Source organism: Perna viridis, chromosome 14 (genome assembly GCF_037379345.1).
Source record: "Perna viridis isolate PV_CMFRI_1.1 ecotype Kerala chromosome 14, ASM3737934v1, whole genome shotgun sequence".
In the NCBI taxonomy this organism is placed as follows: Eukaryota; Metazoa; Mollusca; class Bivalvia; order Mytilida; family Mytilidae; genus Perna; species Perna viridis.
The window spans coordinates 33,897,512-33,911,671 of record NC_142458.1 but is presented as its reverse complement, the minus strand read 5'-3'; the positions used below and the strand labels follow the sequence as shown (position 1 = coordinate 33,911,671).

The 14,160-nt window shown below is 31.4% G+C and overlaps 1 protein-coding gene across 1 annotated transcript; it reads left to right on the top strand.

Annotated features, from left to right (window-relative positions):
• The first annotated feature begins 114 nt into the window (after positions 1-114).
• On the top strand, positions 115-13,065 carry LOC148599075 (dynein regulatory complex protein 1-like). The gene is made up of 19 exons (XM_088561652.1): positions 115-315; positions 1,924-2,124; positions 2,440-2,491; positions 2,825-2,881; positions 3,343-3,417; positions 4,089-4,226; positions 5,587-5,796; positions 6,306-6,505; positions 7,091-7,165; positions 7,722-7,868; positions 8,171-8,268; positions 8,658-8,800; positions 9,092-9,181; positions 9,482-9,568; positions 10,028-10,072; positions 10,423-10,571; positions 11,397-11,549; positions 11,917-12,019; positions 12,886-13,065. Exons 1-19 carry the CDS (start codon positions 200-202, stop codon positions 12,949-12,951), a joined length of 2,205 nt encoding a protein of 734 aa, XP_088417778.1. The 5' UTR covers positions 115-199; the 3' UTR covers positions 12,952-13,065.
• The last annotated feature ends 1,095 nt before the right edge of the window (positions 13,066-14,160 follow it).

Genomic DNA, 14,160 nt, shown 5'->3' with positions numbered 1-14,160 from the left:
AAAAAAAATCAGAATAAAACATTTCAACGATTTTATGGTCATGAGATTTTATGCGTCATGAAAATGTATTAAAAGAAATTTTAGTGTTCTGTTCTATTTTTTTTTTAAGTACGCCGGAAGTAATGATCACGTGACAAATGTCTACCTCTCATAGCAACAACAACAACTGAAGAAGTAGTTGCAGATTTTCCATCAGAAAATGAGTACAAATGGAGATGAAGATAATGAGGGTCCGTCAATAGACTCTGAAAATCCGGAAGAAAGAATCGCAGCCAGGCGATCGCGAATTTCTCGCAGAATAGAAGCTGCTAAACGGTGTGTTCTCATGTTCATGGCATCATGCACCTGATCATGGATTAGTAAATAACATTTCTATTTAACTCCTTAACCTGATGTAGTGCTGATTTTTTTCTCTGTTCTTCAGCTTCTTAACGGCCCTTCATTTTCTTTTGAACATACATTTCAAAACTTTAGAGTTAGATTTGATTTGCTGTTTTAAGTGTTTAATTCTCAGCTCCATTAACATTATTGTGACACAAATTGAAAATAAAGCATTTAAATTTTAATATGGGAATGGTAAACATACCAAGGTTGCAGTTTTAACATGAAATTCTCCTAAAAAAAAAACCAAACAGACGAAAAAAAACGTAAGACATATCCCGAATATTCTGTTATGGCATCTGTATGTATACTTGACGTCACATACAGCACATTTTTGAATTAAAGCTCTACTTTTTAAACAGTTGGAACTCACCACTAGAGTTGTCTCTCTTTTATTTATTCTGAAGATAGTTTCGCATATATGTATGACATGTTAGTATCAACGAGTCGCTTATCGGCTTAAATCCTGCATAACAAAACTTTACAAGAAAATCCCATACTAATATTCGCCATATTAGTTTCTACGGGATGATTTGTTAGTTCCCATTGAACTGTGGTGTCATTTGTCTGCTTGATAAACTTCTCAGTATTGTACTTTGTTCACGTAGAATAAATCTGATATATCCGAACTAACGCCGAAATGCATCCTGGGTTCTTCTGTTTTTGGACAAACCATTTAAACGTAAACAACATCTCCTAGCAACTTGATCACTGTAAACATGGCTGATGTTTAACAATGTAAATATTGGGACAGAGAATTTAAATCTCACCGGAATTTAATGATGCTACGTTAAGGGAGAAGCTGTTTGGCTAAACAAATGAGCAAGTCATTTAAGACAATTAAAACAATGGTAGGTGTCAATAAAGTCGTAGAAAGTATTTTTATTCAAATTTTAACAGTATCTTATTTATATGATGCAGAGCATAGTGTGTGTATGTGGATGACAAAATTGGGAAAAATGGGTATCTGCATGTAGCACCTGCTCATTAGTGAAGTTTGAGAGAGAAAATTTGGATGCAAGACACATCAGCTCTTGGATAACTTATACCAGACGTATTGACCAAAAAGATGATTTTGGAGCATCAAAATTTCCACATTACTATTTCTGTTCATGTAGCCTTTAAATTAGATATGTTTTCTTTGTATAGTATTAAACTGTAAACCAGTTTCCACCAGATTTGTTGTAATGGTGAATGTGAAAATTGTCTATTAATTGCATTGAAGGAGGGCACATTGTAAATCCATCATCTGTTTTGGCACAAATTTGCTCCACTTACAAGTGCATGGTTTAATTCAATCATTATTCTTAGAAAAAAAGGAATGTTTCTGTGTGGTCATATTAAAATATGAGACAGCTTTGCTACCTGAAACATTCCTGAATAATCATTAGCTTCAGAAACTGTTTATGGTGTGATCAGCCTTTGATCCAACTTTTAATGAACTCAGGTTCTGGAAACCATTTTTCTGACATCTACTGAATTTAACTTTTTAACAAAATCAGCAAATCTATTGTTAAGTCTATATTTTTTTTATGTTTACAGTGCAGAAAGAGGTGAAGACTTGGATGATGCCAAAGAAGCAAAGGAAGAATTAAGTAAAAGTAGGAAACAGATTGAGGCTAGTCGACTGAGATTAACCAAACTAATTGAGGATGGTGTAGAACTAGTCACAAACATTAGAGTTGGATGTGATGCAAGAGAAGCTGCTAGGAGAGCAGAAGAAGAAGTCAAGAAGCAGGACAGGTAAAAGTAACATATAACAGGTGTAATGAATGTTGTAGTACATTGTTACCAAAAATACAATCAGTATTCAAGTCTCCATGCAGTTTACATCTTTAGGCTCCTAGTAATATCAACTTATCTCATCAGTAATGATTTGCCATATTTTGATATACCCCTACATGTATTATGAAATATGAAATATTTATTTGTTCAAACAAATTTCCAATAAATGGTTATGACACAGTATTGTCACTTACACGAAAAAAAGCATAACACAAAAAGACAGGATATCTAGTTGTAGGTTTTGTTCTTGTATTTTATTCCCTTTTGTTTCAGGAATGGTAAACTTAAACATGAAGGAAAGACTATGGCAGAAAAGTTTGAAAATGTGAGTTTGTCTGTGGCAAGAATTAAATTTAGCATTTGTCAGGTGTTTGACCATTTGTTTTTTTATATTAAAAAAAAAGACTATGATATACATGCATTGGCACACCTAGTACAGCAGCCATTATTATTAGTATGCAAGATTTAAAAAAATTCTTATATGATTATATTTTACAAACCGGTATATAAGATTTTGAAAAATTGTAACCTATAAAATGTTCATTGAAACGAAAAATATCTAACAGTACTTACCTTACTGTCAGTTGTATACAAATTTTTTATGTGTTTTTTTTTTTTAAATTTATTTTATGCAGTTGTATAACTTTGTCTTTTTCAGATCACAAAGAAATGGGAGTCAGCCTTACAGAAAGAAATTCCACAGTCTCTCAGATCTGTAAGCATGTGTTAATTGTAGGAAGAAATCCTGGTATTCAGTTCATTGATAGTCACAAAACACCTACCTATTGAAAAAAACTTTTTCTTTACTTCTATTTTTAGCCCATTTCTTTAAAATGAAGGGCCATCTAATCGAAACAAAAATTTTCCTGACTTAGTTAAATGAAAAGTAGCAAAAAAAATACCAAAGCATCAAAACAATTCAAGACATCAAAATCCAGGTACATGGTCTGAAACTTTAAAACCGGACAAGAGTTGACAGTAGAAAGGCTGAACTAGTTCTGTGGGCAAGGTTAAGGATTCTCATCATAAGTGATAGTATTCTGGTAATTCTTGATAGCAATTAACAATATAATATAGCTTTATACTATATTAAAAAGTAAGTTATTTGAGTTTTAGTGAACTATTTTTTATATAATTTAGATGATAAAATATGTTTTTATCTTTTTTTTTTTATAGGAATTAAAACAGCAGAAGGATTCTTGTGACCAGCTGGTGTCAGATAAAAACAAAATTATTAATGATTATCAAAAGGTTTGTTTACTAATGGTTTTGTTGACAATATTTGCTCTTAGTGTGAGATTTATTTCTATTCAGTATTACTGGAATGATTTCACTTGAATAAGAATAAAGAATAAGAAATATTTTTTAGAATTTAAGATAGGCTTTGTTATACAGCTTGCAAAACAGAAGGTACATAGTGATCATTCTGTCTGTCCATTTGTCCCTTTATCCATCCCCAGTTCTAATCTGCAACTCCTTTGAAACCACAGAATGAAAGTTGATAAAACTTTCATAGTTTCTAATTCAAATAATTTTCATGGTTTATTTTGAAATATTGTTTATGAATTGTAGTACCAATAAATTTCAACTCCATCAAACAACAAGATTTTGTTAACCCATGATTATCTGATACTCACAGATTGAAAAAAATTCATCATATACTGTTTAACAACCAATTTCTGTGAGTGATTTAACTATGCTAAATTTTCAAGCAATATAAAATTGCCAAATTAAATCTTTGAAAATATAAGTTATTTTTTATGGTAGAATACATGATTTAGAGTGTGTTAGTCACAAAACTATATACCTGCAAAATAAGATTGACATCATAAAATGCAAAAAATTAGAATCTACAATACCAAATTTGTTATTGCTTTGAGAAAAGTTTTGATTGATTATTGTTTTCAATCTTATTAACTCAGGTTTTGAAGGAGAAGGATGACCAACATGTAAAGGATCTGAAGAAACAAGCTGAGGACATTGAGCTGATGACGGCCAGAATGGATGAGCAGATATTTTCACTGACCAAGGCGTACAAAGAGGAGTTGAGAGAAATAGAGGTAGAGTTATCTCCCACTGAGAAATGTTTTTTTAAAACAGATAAGAATAGTCATTTGAAATCTAAAAAAAATTTCTCAATATTAATTTGTCTTCAATCTGCACCATTTAATATTAGTACATAGGTGTAGAACAGTTATGACCACAACCGAAGCTGAAATACATTTGAACTACAATGTTATTTTTTAAGGGGGGTGTCCATGTAAGAACTACTCAGTGGGTGGCACATGACAAATTTTGTTTGTTTGTTTTTTTTTTAAAACATCCATTATACATCAAAAATGCATCCTTTCTCAAAGTTGATTGTTGGTTTTTGATTTACTGCAATGATATACAGAATTTAACGAAATAGAAAGCAATGAAATTAATTGCAAAAGGGAGATCATTCTTTATTTTCTGCAAAATTTGGTTTCTTTGTAATAATTTTCTGATTTCTATAGTCGATTAAAAAAAGTCTTTGACATACATACCTTTTATATGATTTAAACATTACATTAGAACAAAAATTCAGTGGAAAAATTTATTTTGTGCCACCCATATAATACAATTTGATTTTTATGTGGACAGCCTCTTAATAAGTTTCTACCTGAATGTTTCTTTTAAGATTTTCCAAAATAGTGGCACAGTTTAATATATACCAACCATGATAGGTGTTTAGGAAGTGTTATACAGCTTGATAGGTGCTTAGGAAGTGTTATACGGCTTGATAGGTGCATAGAAAGTGTTATACAGCTTGATAGGTGCATAGAAAGTGTTATACGGCTTGATAGGTGCTTAGGAAGTGTTATACGGCTTGATAGGTGCTTAGAAAGTGTTATACAGCTTAATAGGTGCTTAGAAAGTGTTATACAGCTTGATAGGTGCTTAGGAAGTGTTATACGGCTTGATAGGTGCATAGAAAGTGTTATACAGCTTGATAGGTGCATAGAAAGTGTTATACAGCTTGATAGGTGCATAGAAAGTGTTATACGGCTTGATAGGTGCTTAGGAAGTGTTATACGGCTTGATAGGTGCTTAGAAAGTGTTATACAGCTTAATAGGTGCTTAGAAAGTGTTATACAGCTTGATAGGTGCTTAGGAAGTGTTATACGGCTTGATAGGTGCATAGAAAGTGTTATACAGCTTGATAGGTGCATAGAAAGTGTTATACAGCTTGATAGGTGCATAGAAAGTGTTATACGGCTTGATAGGTGCTTAGGAAGTGTTATACGGCTTGACAGCAAATTGTCATGTTCTTCTCATGCAGAATTGGTGTGCTGTGTTATTTTTTTTTATGTCATTGAATTCTAGATAAGGAATGTTGGGATCTTCGTTTTGTCAAGAAAATGAGTATTTTATGTGGCTTTCTGTTCTTTTCTACAGAATGCTTTCACAGCGGAAAGAAATGAACTTCTAGAACTTCATAAAAAGAAATGGGAAGAAAAGATGGAAGGAAGACGTGGCAAGGAGATAGAATGCATGAAGGCTAGAGAGAAACGTGTTGAGGACTTTGAGACAGCAATCCATGAAATCAGAATTAAAGATTCAGAGGAATACAATGATATTAAAATTAGCATGGAAACAAATGTACAGGTATTGTTGTGGTTTTATCATATATATATCAGTAAATTCACTTTCAATCCCCTAAAAGCTGAAAGGAATTATAGTTTTATGTTTGTCTGTCTGTCAGGTTGCTTGTGAATATTTTTTACAGATGTCCATTAAGATATTGACATTATATTAATATGTGATAAGTATTTTGTAAGAAATAATTTCTTCTATGTTTTGAAAAATACAATATTTGTCTTATATATTCTATTGAAATGTTCCAAGTAATAAGAGAACAAACAAATTAATTAATGAAAAACATGCTAAACAAATCACATGAAAATTGTATGTTTTTTTTTTTATATGATATTGAAAATCTTATTCTTTAATATACACAAAAACATTTATTCACATGCATAATGTAGTCCTGAATGAATGATTTTTAAACATTTGTTGCAATTTTTTTTCAATTCCTATGGTATCAACAGCTTATAGATTTGAAAATTGATTAAGAATTATAAAGACTATATTTTTTTCTGATTTTAATGTTTCAGACCCTGGAACAACAGTTACAACAGATGAAAGCCACATACCAGCTCAACCAGGAGAAACTAGAATATAATTACCAGGTGTTACGGAAACGTGAAGATGAAAACAACATCACACGGTCACAACAGAAACGTAAAATCACACGGTTGTCTGATGTCCTTAGTGGACTGAAGATCAAACTGGCAAAACAAGAAAAGCAATATAGGTACTAATAATTACTGCATGAAGTTTCTAGATCTACTTACTTTTTGTGAGGAAAGAAAATTTCTGAATTTGCCTAAAGAAAGAAAAACAGATCAATCAGTTATTTTTTTGGTGGATGCAATGAGCTCCAATGATGTATTGCAGGCCTGTAGCCATAAATTTTACTTTATTGGTTCAGAGCAGGGTTATTTGGAACAAATCTTAATACATTTTTGACACAAATGGTGATATTTAGGTTTTTTGGCACAAGTGGTGATATTTTGGTGATTCAGGATCACCAGTAGATCACCATCCTATTTATTGTATAGATTTTCTCCATAGCTATTTTCAACTTAAATTTCAAATTTTGAAAATTGCACTTGGATATTTATGTTGTGATGTTTTGTTACATTTTGGCGGGAGAAAGTCTGAGAGTGAAATTACCGAATTTATTTCACAGTATTGAATTTTTTTACACTGGGAACATTCAGTAAATCATTGCTATCTATAAAATAAATGAATTATGCATATTCCAAGAAAACTCATTATTATACAGAAAAAATGATATATCTGAGCTACCATTAAGTTTTCTATTTCTTTGTTTCAGAGATGAGAATCAAAGCCTCAGTGATGATTACAAGAGAATTACAGAACAGTTCAGAGATCTTCAGAGAAAATCCAGGTAAGAAAGGATTTACTGTGTAAGGGTGGATATTTCCTAATTTTAGGTCTAATAAAAAAACACTGAAATAAATTCACTAAAAACTTTTCATCCATTTTTTTAACCACCAAAAGAAAACAAAAATGTCCAAGTTTTTGTTATACTTTTGCCCCCCTTGAAACAACAAAATATACATATGAAAATGGAAAACAAGTAAATAACATAGGATGATTTCCCAGCTATTACTAGTATATCCCCACTCAATGAGGGGGTGATATATTGAAATCATCTTGTTTGTCTGTCCAAGAATCTATGTAGTTATTTCAACTCTGTACGATGGATTGGTTTCTGATTTAGATGTGGCTTTATATAGGTTGCTTAGGTATATATAGGTAAGCAATTTTGGTTGCAGTCCAATATGAACTTTAAGGGACATGAAAGTATGCTGTAGGAGTTTGGGTTTATCTAGCTTGATAAGGCACAACTTCATGTTTAAATTTAACTGATATTTATCTTTTTTTAATAAACTAACTATACATAGCATCATTGCTATAACATGTTTGTTCTTTATTCTCAGACACTTCATGGCAGCTGATGCTAAGAAGTTCCATGATGTATGGTGTATGAATGAGGAGGAATGTAAAGAACTAGCCCAAAGTGTACTGGAGGCTGACAGAATCATCTTTGAACAACAACTTGGGCTGAAGTACCAGACACCTGATGTGTAAGTTTATGTAATAAGGACACCCGCTTTTAATTATATTTGGAAAAGTAAAGTAAAGCGTTACTGTACATGAACATTCTCCAAATATACAAAATCTGATAAAACCTAGACTGTCCAAAAACTTGTTCAGCTAATAGCCCAGTCCCTAAATTTCCAGTACTTCCCATATTCTTTCAAACCAATTTTTACACAGTTTCTACTAGTCCTCATCAATTTTCAAATCTGGTTAGTTAATATTGAAAAGTGTCTTACTCAATAGTGTTACACTTTCCTCTGTTCCTATATAATTCTATGCTTTATAGTTCCTTTCTGGATAACGTCGGTCCCCTGAATGTGGACGAAGGTAGACGCAGTGGAGTATCAGCTCACCAAGTTGTTCAGGAAATCATGTCCCAAACAGGTGTGTAGATCAACATTTGATCATAAAATATAAACTTATAGTCCACAGTATGCGTAAGACTAGTTAAAGAATTAATTTTTTTTAAATTTGATAATTAATTTTTTTTTTTTTGACTTAGAAGATATCAAGAGCCTTTGACTGTATCATATGGCCATTTGAAAAAAAAATAACAACAAAATTGAATAATACATCTAACTACAGAAAATCAACCTCATGTATGGCCACATTCTTAAAACGTGTGATTATTTCTTTTGGTTATTCATGCTTTCTTTCTAATTTCTAGTTTTACCACAAATCTACACAACATTCCATTTATACTAAACCTTATTGAATTGATTTTCCTTACACTTAATGATTATCTCCCTTGTTAATTGTTTTCTTCTCTACAGCTGGAAGCCAAGGTGAAGAGCAAAGGGAGGATGATGATGCTGACAGTATACCAGGAGACAGGAAACCAGTCAAGAGTACTCTGCTGTCCAAAATCAATGCCACTGTCATTAAATCCATATTAGAATTACTTTGTGATGAATCGGTAAGTTAAATGTTGTAATTTACTAAACATTCAGAAGTAAATGTGTGCAATTTTTATTGTGCATTTGGACCAAAATGTGATTATGATGTTCACAATAGGGAGAAAAATCATAATATGATAAATGTTGAAAACTCATCTGACAAGTTATACAATTCATTTTTTTTTCCATTTAAGGCTGGTAAGAAACTTGATGTTTGGTCTATAAATTGCACTTTAATCATTTATTAAACACACATATCATTATTTCCCTTGAAGTCTATGGAAAACATTTCTTGAATTTGTTTATTTCAGGGTTTCTTGGTAGAACAGAAATTAAATAAGCTATTAGCTCCCCTGGAGAAAGATGAGAGATCTCTGATGAAACTGGATGCTATCTTCACTGTAAGTTTGTGTGTCTAGAACTAATGGAGTCTAAAGTCTTCTTCCTCTCAACACTTGTTCAAGCTGATTTACTTGTTTGTCATTCAGATATAATTTGATTATGCCGTAATTTATTTCATTCAGTCTATGTTTATTATTTTGATAAGATGTTATATCTATGATATGAAAATGCTACTGTTATTATGATAATTGATGACATATATATTCTTCATCAAATTAAAGTTTTTGCTAAAGAAAAAGAAAAACACATCCATCATTTTCAAATTGTTTGGAGATTAATTTGTTATTGTATTTTACTAGGCCCTTGGTATAGAAACAGAAGAAGATGTCCATTTACTGTCAAGTTATTTCATGCATGTAAAAGGTGGAAAACAGACAGTGGAAGAGGTAGGTCATTTATAAAAACAGGAAAGAGATGTGTTGTGTTTACACCACCTTTTTCACTTAAATACAAACAATAACATATTTAAAAAGAAGGTTAATATGACTTGATTTAATTTGAATCCTCTATATTTTCCTAAGAAATGAATTAAATGCACTCCATGAAAGAAAAAGTCTTATAGCTGAAATTTTCATCAAATGTTGATCAAAACATTCCCTAAGGAATTTTATCACAATTAACATGAAATAACAGTCACATTGGATAAAAAGAAATCAAACAAAAGGGCACCATCTAGACCTACAAGTGGAAAATGGTTTCAAAGTTAAGTTCCAAAGTTTTTTGTTTGCTTAGATTTGACTTTATATACAATGAATTGGATTCTACCTTAGGGTTCCTCTTTTCTTCTTAATTTTAGTGTTTAAATTTGAATATGAAATGTATTGTACTATAAATTACCTTTTTAGAAAGAAGAGGAGGAGCTTGATACACAAACAGAAATGACAGGGGAGGTAACTATCACAGATCTGATATGTTCAAATGGTTTTAGAGATATGATTTGGATTTAAGAATTGTTTTTGTTACCAGAAATTAAATTCTTGCTTAGTATATAATTTTCTGTCCTTTTATTTGTACATTTGAAATTTGTTAAACATTCAGTCTCTTTGTCCACTTGTATACATTAACAACTATTTGGTCCATTGAGTTGTACAGTTTATTTGCTAAAACAAGAGAGGTAATTGGGCATAAATTAGTATTTTTTGAGAATTTCACAAAGTAATCCAATATTATTACAATTTGTAATTCAGATTTTTTCATCCTGTCTATGTCAATATAAAATAAAAAAAAAATTATTTTATAGATGGATGACATTGATGAAGAGATTCGTAAACTGACTGGTAAAGAAGGAGACAATGAGTCTACCAAGTCTGAAAGTATAGAACTGATACATCCCAACGAGGTCCTTAAAGGTCTTCGGGCATTTGTTGAGGAAAACAAACAACCCCCTAAGTAAGTAGGTATAAAACAGTCAGATGTCTTCAAAAAGAGGTGTATAATTTATTACTCATGGGGTTGTTTTCGTTATGATTTCTTTTGCAATTTTATACTTAAAGACTTTTGTTTGTTGACTTCTTATATACGTCTGCCTGCCCATATAATATTGACCATCTTGTTTTCTAATTAGGACTTATGTAGTACTCCAGCTTTGAATCATGTAAAAGGTGATTCATGATTGGAAAGCCTACATATTCTTTTAGATATTTTGTTTAAAATGTTATAGTAAACAGAAATTAACACGTGGCTTTTCATATAACCCCTGTTCGTAGGTGATATGAATTATAAAGTATGTACTATAGAATTCAAAATTAAGGGAGATAAATCTGTTAATGACACAGCAACATAATAGAAACAACAGACTCATAAGAACAGTCATATTGGAATGAATTATAAATGTCATCATATAGACCCACAATACAGCAAAATGTCGAGCGTTTTTTTGTGGTGTATCGCCTATTACAGAATGACAAAGACTGTTATTTACAATGAGAATGACAAAGACTCTTACTTACAATGTTAGGTATGTTTTTTTTCTCCTTATAAATGCTTAGTAAATTACATTTGTGAAATAAAATACAGCAACAGTTCACGATATTTCAGGTCAGATTGCAAAATATGGACCAGTTGGTAGCCCCAAAAAATTCAATGGACCTCAGCTCAGCATTTGTCTAGATAATTTTTTGAGGCAACCAATTGGTCCCTATATTGCTAAATGACCTTCAGTATTATAAACTTTTTGCTAATTTTTCAATCATGAATTTTGATGTTTATTTTCAGAGATAAAGGAAAACAATCTGACTTTAAGATCCAGGCACTAGAAGAAAGAGATAGTTCAGGAGATTCAGAATACTGGGCCAAATACGCCAAACTGATAGACCCTCAGAAGGAAAGGCTCTGGGATGCTCTGATAGAAGGGTTAGAGAAATATAGGTATGTCATGTTGTTTAGGACTGACAAGGATATATTTTTTTCGGGGAACACCAAACTGATAGATCCTCAGAAGGGAAGTCTCAGATAGAAGGGTTTCTAGGTATTTTTTATTGTTTGGAACTCAGGGTCTGTATGGGGAAGACTTTTGGAACTCTGACAGGGTCTGTATCGGGAAGACTTTCAGAAGGAAAGGTTCTAGAAAAAGAGTTAGAGAAATACAGGTTGTTCTAGCTTGTTTCTATACATATTTTCTCGTTCCTTTGTGCTGTATTATCTATGTTATCAATGAACTATTCATGTACAAACAGAATGACCTCTTTTCTTACTAAGATGCCTTCTCTCAATATGTTTATTTTAATACTTGTAGTGAAACATTGACATCCAGATCCAGTTTAATCAATGAGACAGAGGCCCTGAGACAACAGAATGCTGAACTTAGAATGTTACTTCATCAATATGTCAACTCAAAGGTAGACAGTGATTTAGTTAGAGATAGTTACTTTTGTCACTGAATAGTTAATTTGACCCAAAAAGATACAAAACTAATCACATTTCATATGGTTTTCATTAAATCTAGCAAAAGTGACTAATGATTTCAAAATTTTGACAAAATGACTGGGTAGATCATGCTAATATGTTGGTATGTTTAAAAAGATAAAGAAAAAAATATGCTTATAGCTAGTACATCTACCTCATAATAAACATCACAAGATGGAAAAAACATCATGTCTTCCTGTCATGAAAGAAAAGTAGGAATATAAAATAAGGTGATTCAGTGATTGAAAAAACATTACTAACCAACCTTGATACACTATACATACATTAATATGCTGTTTACTTATATTTCTGGATACATGTAAAAATTCTTCCCAACTTCTGTACAATGCTTCATGTTCATATTATCTTTTTTTTATATAAATACCATTGCATTATTTATATTTCTACCAGAATAAATCATACATACAAATTTTTATTGCTTAATGTTAGATTGTGGAGATTTCATTTTCACTACAAACCAACTTACTTTTGTGAATACTTATTATCACATTTCATTGTCCGTTATATTTAGCATGGCTATTTCATTTCACAAATAACACTGCAATATATATTCCCTAATAAGGTGACATATTCGCTGTGACTTATTTTTGTATTTTCTTCCTGCTTAAATAAGAAAATTAAGGCACTCCTTGAAATAAGTCAGTAACTTTTAATTAAATTGGTGCTAAATCAGCAGATATTGATGAGGCAGGGCACACTTGAAAATGTCTGCCTTTTTCACATAAATATCACAGACATTTATTCTTTCATTGATGGTTTCCATTTTGTTTAATTCTAGGTGAATGCAGAGTTAGAGATCCCACCCACCAGAGTACTGCAGTTAGAAATGAATCCACAAAGATAGGAATATATAAACTGTTAACATTATATAAGACTGTGATAAACTTGTATTGACTTCCCAATGATGGAAGCATTTTATTGATTTTGATCATGTACTATTAAATGTTTTAATAAGAAATGAGTCTTAAAACTCTTATTTTGCCTACACTTTACAGGGGAGATACTGTAACATTGGTAATTTTGTGATGGTTTTATTTCAATGAAAACTTGGTTGGGTTTTAATTGTAATAGAAACAACTTGTATTAATGAAATTCCAACTGAATTTGGAGTTTTTCTAAATACTTCAAAATCTAAAGCACATTTCATCTAAAATATCATGATTGCAATAGTAAAATGCTTACCCTACCGGTGCACCTGGTCCATGCTCCCAGTTTTTAGTGAAGTCCGAGTTACTCATTTGCTTTTGTTACTTTGTATGTATGATTTTAGTTATTTATGTTCTTTGTTGTGTATGACTGTTTTCTAGGTCTGGTCTTTGTCCCTGGATTACATTCTTTTGATTTCCGCTATAACCTTGATTCCCTTGATTACTCTTAGATTTCTGCTTATACAAAATCCACTTTACAGTTACAATTCTTTATTGTGCTGTATATATACTACTAGTTTTGCCATTATATAAATCTTCCATGTTGTTACCTTTAAAATCACTCTGGAAATTTACAGTGGAATCATTTGTTAAAATGGTGTTTGGAATAGAAAAAAAAATATTTTGATCAAATAAAACTGATCAATAAATTTGATTAAAAAGATGATATTAACATAAGGGAAGTTAATCTCTAAGAAATACTTAGTAAGATATTGATGCTTGGTTGTTTACAGTAGAAATATTTAGTAGGATAAAGATGCTTGGTCGTTTACAGTAGAAATATTTAGTAGGATAAAGATGCTTGGTCGTTTACAGTAGAAATATTTAGTAGGATAAAGATACTTGGTTGTTCACAGTAGAAATATTTAGTAGGATAAAGATTCTTGGTCGTTTACAATAGAAATATTTAGTAGGATAAAGATGCTTGGTTGTTCACAGTAGAAATATTTAGTAGGATGTTGATGCTTGGTTGTTCACAGTAGAAATATTTAGTAGGATAAAGATACTTGGTTGTTCACAGTAGAAATATTTAGTAGGATGTTGATGCTTGGTTGTTCACAGTAGAAATATTTAGTAGGATAAAGATGCTTGGTCGTTTACAGTAGAAATATTTAGTAGGATAAAGA

Coding starts and splice junctions, on each gene's coding strand:
- LOC148599075 (XM_088561652.1), top strand. CDS start 200: ATGAGTACAAATGGAGATGAAGATAATGAGGGTCCGTCAATAGACTCT. Junction 5,797..6,305: donor GCATGGAAACAAATGTACAG/GTATTGTTGTGG, acceptor TTAATGTTTCAG/ACCCTGGAACAACAGTTACA. Junction 11,550..11,916: donor GAAGGGTTAGAGAAATATAG/GTATGTCATGTT, acceptor TAATACTTGTAG/TGAAACATTGACATCCAGAT.